This window comes from Panthera leo, chromosome B4 (assembly GCF_018350215.1).
Source record: "Panthera leo isolate Ple1 chromosome B4, P.leo_Ple1_pat1.1, whole genome shotgun sequence".
Classification (NCBI taxonomy): domain Eukaryota; kingdom Metazoa; phylum Chordata; class Mammalia; order Carnivora; family Felidae; genus Panthera; species Panthera leo.
This window is the reverse complement of record NC_056685.1, coordinates 38380077-38395788: the sequence shown is the minus strand read 5'-3', so window position 1 is coordinate 38395788 and position 15712 is coordinate 38380077. Positions and strand designations below refer to the sequence as shown.

Here is a 15712-nt window from a genome sequence, read left to right as displayed (position 1 = left end):
GGAGTTTAAAGGACAAGAGAAAGGGGAGAGTAATTGATGCATTTAGACTCCTAAAGAGGTGTGATGGCATGGAATTCAGAGAATTTACTAGAATGTACAGAAGGAGCCAGACAAGGGTGGGCCAGTCATGTTTATAGATGAGTGGAGGTAGAGGATGAGGAGAGGGGTTAGGTTATGGAATTCCTGAAACTTTGAGTGTCCTTGGTGAAGTAAGCAAGGTCACCTACAGAGAATGAAGGGTTAGGGAATGTGGATAAGAGAGAGCGATAGGGGAAGAGGGGAGATTTGGAATGGCCACTATGGAAAATGGGGAGAAAGAGCTAACTTGGGGACCATAGCATTTCCATCAGTGCTGAGGGTTTAGCTGATGTTGGAATATGTGAATTTGGAGTAGGGACCACGGGGATGTTGTGTGATCTATTTCAGCAGTCCATATGTAAAAGCAGAGAGTGGAGGTGATTGGGTTGACCCAGGGTTGGGCAGGATACGGCATCAAGGAAATGAGAGCAGTGAAAGCTGCTACCTCACTAAGAATATGGATTTAGGGGAGCGGTGCTCCAAATCACCTGCAGAGCTCTTTAACATGCGGCAATGTCTATCACCCATCCCGGGTCTACTAAATTAGAGCCTCTGTGTTCTGACACTTTTACCTTTCAAAAGTTCTGCAAGTGATTCTGATGGAGAATCAGCAGCCAGGATGGAGAACCACTGGTCTGAACCTAGGCGAACTTCCTTCAATCTGGAGCATGAAGATATTCCTGTTGCGATTCAGGACGCATGGCAACTTAGCCCTTTTGGCACCCTAGTCCCTGAGATGGTGGGTAATTGTAAGATACCTTCAAAAAGTAGGTGCTGCAGTATTTTCTGTAAGTTCAGAAATGACTGTGGGGTTGGGCATAGGTGGGCAGGGTTGTGAAGAACTTAGTGTAGCTTGAGTCCTATGATGTTTCCCAAAGGTTTAGCTGCAGCCCAAGGGGTCCTAGAGTTCAATGTGAACCTTTCTGGAACCTCAAGGCCATAGTATGTGAGGCTGCACATTTCATGGGTGCCTTAGTAGTTGGCACTAGAATAAATTATGCTGTGGGGATGCAAAGCTTTGCCCCCCACTCCCCTGCCACTCTGCCTTCAACTGGTATATGCCACATCCAATCCAGTGACTCAGCAGATTTTCAATGCTCACACTAAGAGAGACTCAAGTGAATTTTCAAATTAGAAATTATTTTAATTTCTAAAAGAAATTAATGAGTGAATATTCTGATTTTGAAGTGCATTCTAGTCATTACAGATGGTAAAGCTTGACCTTAGAAAGATGTATACTAAACAAATATTTACTTGGGGAAAAAGAGTACAAATTCACTAGTGCCCAGCTAACTAAGAGGATTACCATAGTGGTAGACAGCTGAGCCCCTTAGACAATACAACTTGATTTCTACAATATGGTTGACAAAGGTGCTTATGCTGGAGGCAAGATAGATGTATGCCAGTGGTAGTATGAAGAGAAAAACTAATACCCAGTTACAAGTATTGGGCAGAGAGTAACTTTAGTGGCATGCATGCTTTCTTCTTGAGACCTTCAACATTTCGATTGTTAATTTGGATAGAAATGTAGAAGGCTTACTTATCACGCTTGTGAAAGCTTTAAAACTAGAAAGGGTAGGGGCGCCTGGGTGGCTCAGTCGGTTGGGCGGCCGACTTCGGCTCAGGTCATGATCTCGCGGTCCGTGAGTTCGAGCCCCGCGTCGGGCTCTGTGCTGACAGCTCAGAGGCTGGAGCCTGTTTCAGATTCTGTGTCTCCCTCTCTCTGACCCTCCCCCATTCATGCTCTGTCTCTCTGTCTCAAAAATAAATAAACGTTAAAAAAAAAAAACAAAACTAGAAAGGGTAGCTTATTTGTTGTGTAAATGAATCATGAATAGAAAGACTTTGGAAGATTGAAACAAATTTGTGAAAACAAATTATCTTTTTTTTTAAAGATTTTTTTCCTTTCTTAGAACAGCAACAAATGTGTATCATAAGAAAACAGACAAAAGTCAGTACCTAAAGGTCTAAAAAAGAAAGTCGGCAAATTTGTTCGTAGTGAAAACATGCTGGGTTTTTCTGAAGTAAATATTTGTTTCATGCACATCCTTCTAACACCATGCTTAATGATCTGAAAGACCATCACCAGTAAATCAAAGCATATACATTGAAGTTTTTTTTTTTTTAATTTTGCTTATTTATTTGGAGAACGACGGAGACAGCAAGAGTAGGGGAGGGGCAGAAAGAGAGAGGGAGAGAATCCCAAGCAGACTCCATGCTGCCAGTGCAGAGCCCAATGCTGGGCTTGAATTCACGAAACCACGAGATCATGACCTGAGCCAAAATCAAGAGTCAGACACTTAACCGACTGAGCCACCCAGGCACCCTTGAAGTTTTGATACATATTGTCAAATGACTCTTGAGAAAGACCATTTCCATTTCTGTCACTTTTAAAAAGTTTATTTAATTTGAGAGAGAGGGAGAATGAGAGGGTGAGGGGCAGAGAGAATCCCAAGCAGGCTCTGCACTGTGTGGGGCTCGAACTCACTGTGAGATCATGACCTGAGCCAAAATCAAGAGTTGGACCCTCAGCCAACTGAGCCACCCAGGTGCCCCACCATTTCTCTCGTTTAAATGCAAGTATCATTCCCCCACATAGTCACTAACCTGCATGTTGTTTATCAATTATGTATTTTAAAAAATTACTATATCAAGTTTAATCGAAATGAACCTACTACATTAGGTTTATAAATCAGTTGTACCAATATAGGAAGCCAAAAAGAGATCTGGTTTGAGAAAGTCTTGGAGGTTCTGAGTGAGTACAGAATTGTGTTTTGAGTGACTACAAATTCACGCCTCTGCTGCAAAATGAACTCGGTGGTACACCAGGAGAGCCATGCTGGCTGATGGTATCTGGACTTTTTCTATTTCTTACCAACATTTATAAATTAGAAGGTATCCAGCAGACTCTTGTCAACTAAAGGCTGTCCAGGATAGAAAAAGGCCTGGAAGCCATGCCCTCTGAGAATAGTTGAGGGAATGGATGTTTAACCTCTAGAAGAAAGCCTAGGTTGGTGTTCATTGGTTATATTTTGGAGAATCACAGAGTTGTTACATATAAGTGATCGGAGTTGTTCTGTGTTCAGGAGAGAATTACTGGGACCAATCAGTGGACATTAACAAGAAGTCAGATTTTGGTTCAGTGCTGCAGGTGACGTCCTTCCTAACCATTCTAGCTGATCACAGAGAGTTGTGCTGTCGTGCAAAGCGTGTACTGGAATGAATTGAAGCAGATGTTAAGTAGCTATTTATCAGAGATATAATGAGGGGAGGGGATTTTTAAATTTTTAAGATCTCTTTTCTATGAAGTATTTCATAGAAATATGGAAATGCTGCAGTTAGTTCACAGACACCCTTGTACCTGACAATGAGATTTAACATTTTGATATTTGTTACATTTTTTAATATTTTCTTCATTTTTGTATATGGGCTTTTTCATTTTTTAGTGTATTTTTAAAATTTATTTTTATTACTGAAGTTTAGTTGACACACAGTGTTGTATTAGTTTTGGGTGTACAACATAGCGATTCAACAATTCTACATGTGACTCGCTGCTCATCAAAATACATGTATTCCCATCGGTCACCGTAGTGTTATCACAATATCATTGACTCTACTCCCTGTGCTGTGCTTTTCATCTCCATGACTGTTTAGTTTTATGTTTATTTGTTCTTATTTATTTATTTTTATTTGAGTATAGTTGATGTACAGTGTTACAGTAGTTTTAGGCATACAGCATGATGATTCAACTTCTCTGTACACAATGCCCTGCTCACCACAAGTATAGCTACCATCTGTCACCATACAAGGCTATTACAATATCATTGGCCATATTCCCTATTCTGTGTCTTTTATTCCTGTGACTTATTCATTCCATGACTGGAAGCCTGTGTCTCCCTCTCCCCTTCACCCATTTTGCCCGGCCCCCTAACCCCCTGCCCTCTGGCAACCATCAGTTTGTTCTCTGTATTTATAGGTCTGATTATGGGTTTTTTTTGTTTATACATTTGTTTTAGATTCCACATGTGAGTGAGATCATATGATATTTGTCTTTCTCAGTCTGACTTATTTCACTTAGCATAATACCCTCTAGGTCTATCCATGTTGTTGCAGATGGCAAGATCTTATTCTTTTTTATGGCTGCTTAATATTACACTGTGTGTGTGTGTGTGTGTGTGTGTGTGTGTGTGTGTGTGTGTGTACACACCACATCTTCTTTATCCATTTGCCTATCAATGGACACTTGGGCTGCTTCCATATCTTAGTTATTATAAATAATGCTGCGATAAACATAGGAGTGCATGTGTATTGTTTGGGCTTTTTTAAAGATACAAACATTACAAATACAGTGGAAGTGTTTATCCCATCCCCTTCCTGTTCTGCTTTCCTCCTGAGGCTGGTGTTCTACCTTCTTGCCCATGTTTTTATATTTTTTACTACCGATATGTGTTCATATACAATATACAGTATTGAGTCATTTGTCTCTTTCTGCAACATTCCTTTTGCATTCAACATTATTTTTCAAGAGTTGTCTATTTAGTACATGTAGATCTGGTTTATTTTAACTTTAATGTATGGATATATAATTATTCATTTTTCTATGAAAGAATTTTAGGCTGTTTTTAGTTTGTTTGTTTTTTACTGTTACAATCAGTCTTGCACTGAATATCTTTTTATATGTTGGAAGAGATTTGTTCACTGGGAAGTGTGTTGAACTGGATGGGTTAATGTTCCTTCCAGCCCTACGATTCAAAATTCAGTTCAATCCAACCAACATTTTCTAGTCTCTGGAGATAAAAAGATTAAGGCATGGTCCCTGCTCAAGGAATGCACTGTTTAAAGACTCTCTGAAGTTTATATTATTTCGTTGTTTATCGTGTCATTTTTAGGCATCTATAAAGCGTGGCTGGCTTAGGCATTCAGTTACCTTGACTATGATGGGGCATCATCTGGGATATCTCTATAGTTTTGAGTATAATTTTCAACCTTAAGTCTCAATTTTAACTAATAATTTTTGGTAAGATGATTATGTGTCCAAGAGCCATTTGAGGTTATTTCTTTTCCAGAGCTGTTTTTACCACCTATGATTTATGTTAAAGAAGTCTTTTCTGTTTTACCCTTCATTATTGAACTTGGCTCTTCTGAAAATTAATAAATGCCACTTATGGTCTATCTCTCTGTGTGTTTTATGCCTATGTGTATTGTGTGCTTAGGAAAAAGGCTCAGCTGAAGAAAAAACGAGGCGTGCCTCAGATTAATGAACAGATGCTCTTTCATGGTACCAGCAGTGAATTTGTGGAAGCAATTTGCATTCATAACTTCGATTGGAGAATAAATGGTATACATGGTGCTGTCTTTGGGAAAGGTAATTATCAGAATTCCAGGCCCAGTTTTAGTCCTAGGAGACAATCTCTTCTCTTTAGAGATAATTGATTGTTTTATAATTCAGGAGTTTGATAGTCATTAAGTTAAAAGTTAAACTGTACTAGGTTCCTGGCACACCCTCAGAGTTTCTGAGCCACGGAAAAGCCACTTCCTGCATGTACAAGGTAGAAGTAAGACTTTGACACCTCTACCAGGTTAAGTAGCTCCCCAAGTCCCAGTCATTCAGATGGGACAGCATGTCTGTATTGGCTGATTTTTGCATTACATTTAATTTCCATGTATAAATCCTATACAGGTATGACTGTATGCCAAACCGTTTTATGTCCAATGTATAAAGAACTATAAAATAAATCGGTCACATTGTACCCAGGTCTAGGTACTAGTATTTTCTGTTCATTTTGTTTTTTAGAAAATGATAGGTAAGGATATTAATGAGCAATAAGGAGTAATGGGGGAACTCCTCACCTTTTTTTCTAATACTGTGAAAGTCCAAGCTCTCAAATTTATACCTACTACTCAAGCAAATTAAGGTGAGAAATGAGGAGAAAAAGTAGGGGTGAATGTTTATTTTTCTGGCCCTTACTTTGTACCTTATCTCCAGCGAGGGAGCTGGCTACCACTTAGGATCAAGATATGCTACATTTTTAAAGAGTAAATTAATTTTTAAAGTAACTCCTGGAAAGGTCATCCCATTGATCTGACTGTAAGAGGATTAGAAAAGCGTTACCATAAATCCTGTCAGCACTGGGTAACCTGAGACTTTGTGATTCGTTTCCCAAATATTTTAGAGTAAATATTCCCTTCGTGATGTCAGTCTCCTAGGCCTACCGTTTGGGAAGATTTGATGCTTCACTGACTTTTCACATGTAGGCGATGAACCTCTGTGAAATTGTACTTCGGGAGTGCTCAGATGTGAATAGTGTTGCACTCTTCAGAGATCTCTCTGTGGTTGTGGGGTGGTTACTATCTCCAGAAATATTATTGATTTGTTACCCCATATCATAGAAATGTGGTTTCTTGGGTTTTGAAATAATCTCCATAGACCAGTAGTTCCCACTGCGCTCTGCAGAGCTCGGTGAATGCTGGCCAAGGGCAGTGGGCTGAGGAAAGTGCTGGAGGGAAACAGAAATGGGAGGGAGATTCAAGCAGGTAAAACTCAGGCCTTGCCTTACTTTTAGTCACGGAAACAGACTGTATCTGTCTCACGTACTGGATTTCTCTAGAAGCTTTCTTTTGAAAATAGAAGACTGATAGCTCTGTTTTGGTGGGAGCGGGGGAGGGTGTCAGTGGTGGGGAATGGTCTGTGTAACAAATCTATCTGTGGGGTGGTCCACAGCATGTGCTTTCTGGTCTTTCCTTAAAGATCTGCAGACAAGGACATTCCACATCTCCTTTCGTTATATGATTCCATGTGTCTGCTCCCCTAACAATTAGAGTGTTTTTGCTTGTGTTTCCTATATTCTTCAAGTAATCTTGGCCTCTTCTGGTCCTTTTTGTTTAAGGAACCTATTTTGCTAGAGATGCTGCTTACTCCAGTCGCTTCTGCAAAGATGACATAAAGCACGGAAACACATTCCAAATTCATGGCGTCAGCCTGCAACAGCGGCATCTGTTCAGAACGTATAAATCTATGTTTCTTGCTCGAGTGCTAATTGGGGATTACATAAACGGAGACTCCAAATACATGCGGCCTCCTTCCAAAGACGGGAGCTATGTGAATTTATACGACAGCTGTGTGGATGATACCTGGAACCCAAAGATCTTTGTGGTGTTTGACGCCAACCAGATCTACCCTGAGTACTTGATAGATTTTTATTGATTTCACTTCCAAATCTCAGTGGTCAAGGAAGTTCTAGTCTGTTTTGCAGGAAGATTTGCTCTCCTGTCATCTAGCCACTAAATGTTCACTATCTGATACTTTTGAAACAGATATGGAAAAAAGTGGCGTCCATATAAAAAGGCATACTGACTTGAAGGTTGGTTTTTTTGTTGTTCTGTTTTTGTCCGTTGCTCGTAGTCTTGTCTGTTAAAGATTGATAACCATTGCCATTTTAACACAGAGGTGAAAGATAGCACTCAAAACTGAATCAGCTGGGTCTCAATTAACATAATCATTCAGAGTCTGTAAAGTTTACATGTGTGTTCTATTTATTCATATATATGTTGAGAAAATAAAAAAAAAAAACAGACATAACTGTGTCCCTTCAGAAGAATTGATCCTTTGTAAGTTGAATTCTGAGAGTATTGTCCACCAATCAGTATGTTGCCTTTGTTGGTCTTCTGAAGTGGGAATTTTATTTTTTTTTAATGTTTATTTATTCTTTGAGAGAGAGAAAGGGGGAGAGAGAGAGAGAGAGAGAGAGAGAGGGCATGAGCAGGGGAGGGGCAGATAGAGGGAGACACAGAATCTGAAGCAGGCTCCAGGCTCTGAGCTATCATCACAGAGCCCGACACGGGGCTTAAACTCATGAACCACAAGATTATGACCTGAGCCAAAGTCGGACACTTAACCGACTGAGCCACCCAGGCGCCCCCTGAAGTGGGAATTTTAAACCCTGAAGCAGTCTGAGTACCTTGAGAGAACTCAGAAATAAAGCCATTATTTACAGTGCTGCCAGACCAGCCAGAGGGAGAAAGTCAAGGTAGAGTGTCCTGCTTCTGGTTGCGTCTAGAGGGCAGGCTGCCGTCTCATTCTCTTGTCCCCACGTTGACAACTGCAGAGGGCAGTTAGCCCACAATTCATCCACCGGGGCTCTTGAACTCTGGTTGTAGGACTTGCTGCACACAGTGTTTATTGCACCTTCAAAGTGAAATCCCTTTGTTTTGAGTAGCAAAATGACAATCTGCGAGCTCTTGAACAGTTCAATACAATATATAATCATGCCTAATACAACTTTGTGTACCTGTTTCATCTATTTTGCTATTATTCTATTCTGAAGAAGAATAGGCAATGTTGGAAGAGCTTCCCGCCCCTATAGATATTCTGGCAGAGACCACCTTGGCAGAAATGTCATACCAGAGTTCAGGTATCAGATGGGGGAATCGGCCAGATGATTGCTGTTTCCCAACCTTGATTGTCCATGGTTCTTCCTGAAAAAAAGAATACACTTGTATCAAGCCTGGCCAGAAAACCATTTCCTAACTCAGTATAATAGTGAATTCTCTTCCCATTATCCTCATTCAGTTTTGGCCGAGAGGTTGTGAACATAACTTAACTTCTCAGGAAAAAGCCAGTAAGTGCCCAGGCCTGTGTGCCTTGTTTCAATCATTTGAATTGGGAAGATATCTAGAAATAATAAAAATAAAGAGAATGGAGCAAGATTAGGCATGGTAATTCTTTAACTGACATAAATCCCCAGATTTATTGTAGCCCAGAGGACATGTAACTGGGCAATTCAGAGTAAGTAGTACATAGGAAACTGTTACATATGACACTCTGAAACCAAGCAGCAACAAAGACTTCCTGACCCAGCTGCACACCCTAGCAGCCAGCTCCCATGAAATGCTGTGAGTATTTAGGAAGAGCCCATTTTAGAAACACACAGAGGTTATTATGGAAATAATTGGAGGAAAAGTCCCTAGACAACCTTGTGAGAGGCTCTAGACTCATTCACCAGAAAACAACTAGAGACACCAGGAATTCCGATTTTGAAAATCTTTTTGTTCCATGTATTTGTTATTTACACACACACAAAATGCTGTGTGTGCATTCACTTCAACATGGATGTCTTGTTTTCAGTTTAACACGATTGCCCTTCCCATCACTCGAAAGGAATAAGTGTTGTAGCATTTGGGGGTTCTTCTTGTGCAGACCTTATCTGAAGGTGTGACCGAGAGCCCTAACTTGAGGTTTGCAAGGCAGTCTGTCTGAACTCTGAACTTCCCTAGCTGGCTCACATGTAGTAAGTATCGCAACATTGTAAGAGAGGATTCTTTTCCTCTCGTCTGACAATGTAGTCCAACTCTCCTTTTATAAGAAAGAGCTGATTTTGATAAATTTTTTCAGTGTGATAGTGTAGCATTAATTGATATTAAAATTCTGTTTTGGTCAATAGATTGAGTTGAGGAATCGTAATTAGTATATAAACAGACTGGACACAACCATCTGCCACCTTTTCCTCTTGTCCTCACATAGTATGTGTGGAGAGAGTAAAGAGAACCTATTCCAGATTAATGAATAAATGACTTTTAAAAGTCTATGTTGAGTAAATTCCAGCTGATCGCGACTTTTCTTTTTCTCTTTGGTGACATCAGTCTCAGGGTAAAAAAAAATGTGTTTATGAGAAACAGTTTCAAAATCTTGTGGTTATGAACAGGAAGGCTTTTTTTTTTTTTTTATTTAATTAGTGCAACTTTCATTTCTAGACTGTTACGGTGATGATAAAGCATTTGGAGCCATTTTTGATATGTGAATGTATTGTTTTTACATGTGGTGATTAAAGCTTTCCATAGCAGGGCCCGGTTGTCTGTGTATGCCATATATTTGTTTCTATGATTTCTGCGTCTCATCTCCACCTTGCATTATTTAAGCCTACATTTGTAGCTCAAACAAACCCTCAAGTTTGTTACCTCTAACCCTATGTAACGCACTTACGGATGGGACAAGTCTCTTGTTCTTGGTTTAAGTCATCATGAGCAATAGCTAATCAAATAATCTGGGAAAATCATTTACTCTGCTATTGAAAATTCCAAAAGCAGTCAAGGCCAAGTGCCTACAGACAGCGTCCTTTACTCTCAGGGTGCTCCCCTGCCTCAGAGGAGCCATTCTGGAGGGTGAGTCTACATTCACCTGAGGCACATGCCTCCTGCAATTCACCTAATCTCCAACCACAGTAAGTTGTGAAGTGTGTGTGTGTCCACAGTAAGTTGTGAAGCAAGTTAGACATTTCATTTCAAGCTTATGTTGGCAAAAAGAAAAAAAAAAGAAAAAAAAAGAAAAGAAAAGGAGAAAAAAGGAAAAGAAAAAAGAAAAAGGGGGGAGCTATCCAAAGCTGCCTTAATGTTAGAGGAATGATCAAGGCTACTTGTGCAAACAAATCAGGTTTTCTGTTCACTAAAATCATGTCGCAGTCTGTGTAAATGTTGGCCTACTGTCAAGGCTCAGTGTGATAAAAATGCAACTTTGATGATGTAGAAATGTGACATCTTTCCAAGTTTTGTTCCTAGGCCATCCGGGATGTGGGGTCGCCTCCCAGGTCACCAGGAGTAGCACTGGGAACAGTCTGTCAGCGGCCCTGGTTACACAGTAGCCTCACGCCGTCCGTTCTCCTTGGAGAAGGGTATTCTGTTTGCTTTTAGATAAACGAATTTTGTTTAAAACCAAGAGTCTATTTCTAGATGAAATTACACATTCTGTACTTGTAAAGAGGAAAAATAAAAGGGAATGGAAAATAGCCAGGAAAGGAAAAGCAAACAAAGCCTTGTCAAATATTAGTTTTCATTAGGAACTTGAGCAAAAGGATTGTACTTATTTTTACCCCTTTGCACTATATGCAGGAAGAGGTTTGGTGAAATGAGCCGCCCTGCCTCGTTTCCTAGGAATAATTTTATAACATCGCTTGGGGCAGCACTGGTGGAAGAAATCAACATTTCCAAGAAGCATGAAGAGCACCATTATTTGGGGACTGCCTGGGTTTTGTGAGTAATACGTGCAGAAGTGAGCCCTACATATCCAGGAAGATGTTCTGAGTTCATCCATTCAGCTTTACTTTTTTGCAGACTGGCTCACTTCTCCCATTCCAGAGACTGCAGGCTAGAAGGTGGCAGAGAGCATTTGCAGTCTCTTTCCTCTGCCCGCTTCCCAGGCTGAACCGCGCCTCGCGCCTGACCCATCCCAGGTAAAAAGGTGTCTTGGTTATTCCGAACCCTGAGACAGTAAATTCCCTGCTGTTACGGAATTAAGTCTCCTGCTGTAAAATTATGTAATCCATTTTCTCAGCTCTAATTGCTTGGCTTTCATTCTTCAGCACTGCAGGCTCAGAACTTGGCTTTTATTTGAACTTTCTCACTGTGTGGCGATGTAGCTACGAAGTTAACATTGATCTTACTCATTTTCAAGTGGCTTCTCATGAGATTGGAACATAGAACAATGCCAGGGACACTTATGTTTCCTGCAGCTTTTTAGCCTTGCTGTATCCTCTACCAAGAGGTTATACAGGAAACTGATTCTGACCGACTCCGGCTTATGCTGACTCCACTGTGGACAAGCCAGTTTAGGAGAATCACAATCGAGGATTTCATTCAAATCAGTTTTGCAATATTAATTCTAAGTCCAGATTGTAATTCTTGTGTTTCCGTGTTCCTTTTTAAAAAAATACCTTTTCCTGAAGGGCTCATTTTGCTTTAATGTCTCCTGGATAACAGGTGGAAGCTGCAGGCATTACAAGTTCACCTTTGATTAACACTCTTAGAGAATCAGTGTTCAAGCCCAGCTCCTCCTCTTTATTCCTTTAAGAAGGAGATCAAGCACCATCTTGGGAGTTGCTGATCCAAGTTTTATTTCTAGCTTTGATGTTTCACTCAGCGTGACCTTGGATAAATCAGCAGAGGGGAAGGTTCACTTTTCAGAAGGTGAAGTTTCTGAAAGACTCTTGTTAAAAGTAAAAGGGCCTGACAGAGCGTGGCTAGATTTCTCTAGGCAGCATCTGACCTGACTGAAGATGGTTTTTGAGTTTGGGTCAAGAAAGTCCAGCAGCGGGGATCGCGATGCATTATGAAGCAAGAGTACAGAATAGGAAGGGAAGTTTCTCCCTGACCCTCTACTGCCAGTCAGCCCCTCCTCGACTCAGAGGTCCTGCGGTGTGCCAGCGGTTGACAAGTTGTGCACCGCCTCTGCTCTGGGGGAACTCCACGCCTAGCGGGGGGGCATACACTGAACTGTAACAAGAGCGATGGGCTTAACTGAAGGGGAGCTTCAGGCCACTGTGAAAGCCTGCCACAAAGGGACCTAACCTCTCCTAGAGAATTAGAGAAGGCTTCCCTAAGAAGTGACATTTGAATGTGGAGACCTGAGAGATGAGTGGGTGTTAATTAGGTGAAGGATTGATTTTAGTCCCTCCGGCAACACCCAGTGGTGGGTGCCACATCAGGCTTTCGGGAGATGAGAAGAGCAAGGTATGGGTAGAAGGCAGGTTGTAGCGTTTTTATCATTAACATTAAGGTGACAGAATCAAAGCCACTTTAAGAGCCAGAATTATTGCCCAGCTGCAGCTGGCCCTGGGGATAGCCTCAGGGGAATCAGAACCCCCACTGAGGGTCCGTGGAGACAAGAGCAGGGATGGTGTAGATCTTTATATAACATGCTAGCACAGTCAAGATGCTTATTAGGTAGGCTTGCTTATTCTTGCCCCCATGCCTTTGCTCATGCTTTGCTGCTTCCCCCCCAGAACCCACACTTGCATACCTCCCTTCTCCCTCCAGAGTCCCATGTCTCTGACGCATGGGCCCTGGAGTCAGGTGACCAGGTTGAACACTGGCTCCACCACTTACCAGCTCTCTGACCCTGGAGAGGTTTCTCAATCTCTCTGTGTTTCAGTTTCCTCATCTATAAATTGAGATAACAGTAATGCCTACCTTATGTGATGATGATGATAATAATAACAATAATAATAATAATGCCTGTGGAATGCTTTGATAATGCCTGGCAGCTTCAGCAAATGTTTGTGGGTATTGGTCTATAAGACCCTTCCTCTTTTAGGAAGTGTTCTGTAGCTAATTCAACCCTCCCAGATCTGGGATTCTTACAGGTTTCATATTACACTTGGAGTTACGGGCATACTTTTTCTTTCTTTATTAGCATTTACTTGGTCAATGGCCTTCACCCAAAGACCACCAGAAGCAGTCCTGTAGTTAAACAAGTTGGGTTGTAGTGAAGGGGAACATAGACCATGAGGAAACATGGAGTGTCCCAGTGAGAGGGTGTTAGAACTTATTATAGGATTTGAACTTTGGTTAGTTAATTTGGGGAAGCATCTAAGGAAGTGGGGTTTTGCCCTAGATTGGACCCTGTCAGACAGCAGGGTGAATCTTTGATTGGGTATCTCACTAAACCATACGTGTCTGGCTGGGTAGACTAGGCAGGGAATAAGCTATAATCTGTAAAGCAGTAGCAATTTCTCATTTTGGCTGAAAGACAGGATGTTTGGTATTCTGCAGGTGGCACAGTGACCTAATTTTTGCGTGTGCTTGGACTGAATTATGAAGTAGCCTTGCTTTGTCTCATTTTGTCATCAACTCCAATAACCTTGTCTGGGGTTTGAATTCTGGAAGATAGTTTAGGCTGTAAAGGAAAATAACATGACTTAGCATGAGTACCAGGCCAGTTTCCAAATGTCAGCGGCTGATCTTTTTTTTCCTTCTCAACTTGTTAAATAACTGTTTTGTTTGGGTTAGTTTTATTCCTTCGGGGGAAGTTATATATTCATTCATTCAACAAGCATAGGGCACCATGGTAAAAACCCTGCTTTCAAGGAGCTCCAAGTCTACATGAGAGAAGATTTAAAGACTGTCTGCTTCAGTCAGTCATTTGGATGGTTTTGATGGTATAAACGCCTCCTTCAGCTTTCCTATTAAAGTTCTCCGGCCTTTGTCTGGATACAGTACCAGTAAGCACCCGCTCCCATGAGACAATATTAAAAGTTTAAGGCCAAGCGTGAGAAAATCTTATCTTGACCTATAACCCCCTCCCTGTGTCTTCCACCACTTGGATCCATGTCTCCCATTAAAGGCACACAGAACAAGTTTTCTGCATGTTCCCTGTAGCCCATCTACAGAGTCAACAACACATGAAGGGTGTAAGCAAACTCTGGATTCTTAATCTCAGTGCTGTACTGAAAGACTACTCATATTTTTCTCAAAAGAATATTCTCATTCAACAAATAATTTAATGCGGTTGTGTTTTCTGAATGGCTTTGCTATTAACATAGGCCTGTACTGCGTGGCTGGAGAACAGAGACTATGTCACTGGGGGTTCCTAGGCAGGTGGATGACATTGCGATGAGAGCTACATACACTAGATGGCAGCACCTTCCTTCAGAACTGGCAGCAAGATCTGGGCACCAAGTTCCTATCCCTGTGTATTACAGAGCAGGGTGAAGAGACCCTCCAGAAACCATCTCTTCCTTTCCTCTGCCACCAGGTGGGACAGCCCCTTCTCAGGTCCACCTGGTTATGCCTTTGTCCCATTTGTAGAAATTGCTAGGAAAAGGGGGGCCCTTTCTCAATAGTGACCTCTTCTAATATTTTAGAGTCTTGCCTATTTGAAAGTTCTTCCAACCATTCACATGCTATCATTTCATCTTATTTTATTTCCTTTTTTCATATGAAATTTTATATAGTCCAGAAAATAATTATTGGGTACTTTCTGAGTCCATAAACACAAAGATAGTTACTCTTCAAACCTTACCTCTTTAGGCATAAAATGAAATGAAATGAAATGATAAAATTAAAATAAAATGAAATAATAAAATAAAGTCTCTTGTTCTCTAACTTCTTTCTGGCCTCACCCTACAGCTCTTTATGTACCTGTGGTTCTATCTCCTGGGTATATATGCTCTATATCATTTGCAAGTTATGGAGCCCCAAAGTTTCACCATCCTCCTTCAAACAGAGAAGATACTGTTTCTTACAATTGTAAAGCTAACTCCTCAGAAAGCAATACGTATATTCTTTACTCTTCATGTGTGCCAGAAAAGAGAGGCCATAAACTTGGCTTAAAATTGGAATCTATGACACACCAATACACATTTCCGAAATACCTCTCTCAAACTCTGATGAGTTGAACTTGGTGTGCTACAATTTTTTTAAAGGTATAATTGCATACAATTCAAGTGTGCTTGGGCGGGTGGGGGGGTCAGGTAATAATAATTCACCACTGTGGAGGACAGAACAAAGGGATTCCCTGAGGTCATGTTTCAGTGCCTGAGCCGGCATAGACCCCAATCACAGGCATTGTGCTTACCAGTCCAGGGATCCTTTAGCATAACTTTGTTTAATGAGACTATATTTGCCTGATCTTAGCACTGACTGATCTCCTTCTTAAAAAAAAAAAAAAAAAAAAAAAAAAAAAAAGGTCTATTTTAAGATGAACATTTTGAAAATATATGTCATATGTTTAGCATTTTGTATTTGGAAAACAATGTGCTATAATGAAAAAAACACAGGTTTTAGAGTCAGACCATTCTATGTTAGAGACCCAGCTTTGCTACTTTATAGCCATTGTAGCCTTGGAGAAGTTGCTGGTCTCCTCTGA

General features: G+C 40.9%; 1 protein-coding gene across 7 annotated transcripts in view; it reads left to right on the top strand.

Annotated features, from left to right (window-relative positions):
- Positions 1-7438, top strand: part of PARP11 (poly(ADP-ribose) polymerase family member 11) — a 44712-nt gene extending 37274 nt beyond the window's left edge. For all 7 annotated transcript variants that reach the window (XM_042945549.1, XM_042945551.1, XM_042945550.1 and 4 more), the window contains 2 exons: positions 5292-5443; positions 6966-7438. In XM_042945549.1, the coding sequence (XP_042801483.1) occupies positions 5292-5443; positions 6966-7282 (469 nt within the window). In that variant the 3' untranslated portion in view covers positions 7283-7438. The remainder of the gene's footprint in view (positions 1-5291; positions 5444-6965) is intronic.
- Positions 7439-15712: the final 8274 nt, after the last annotated feature.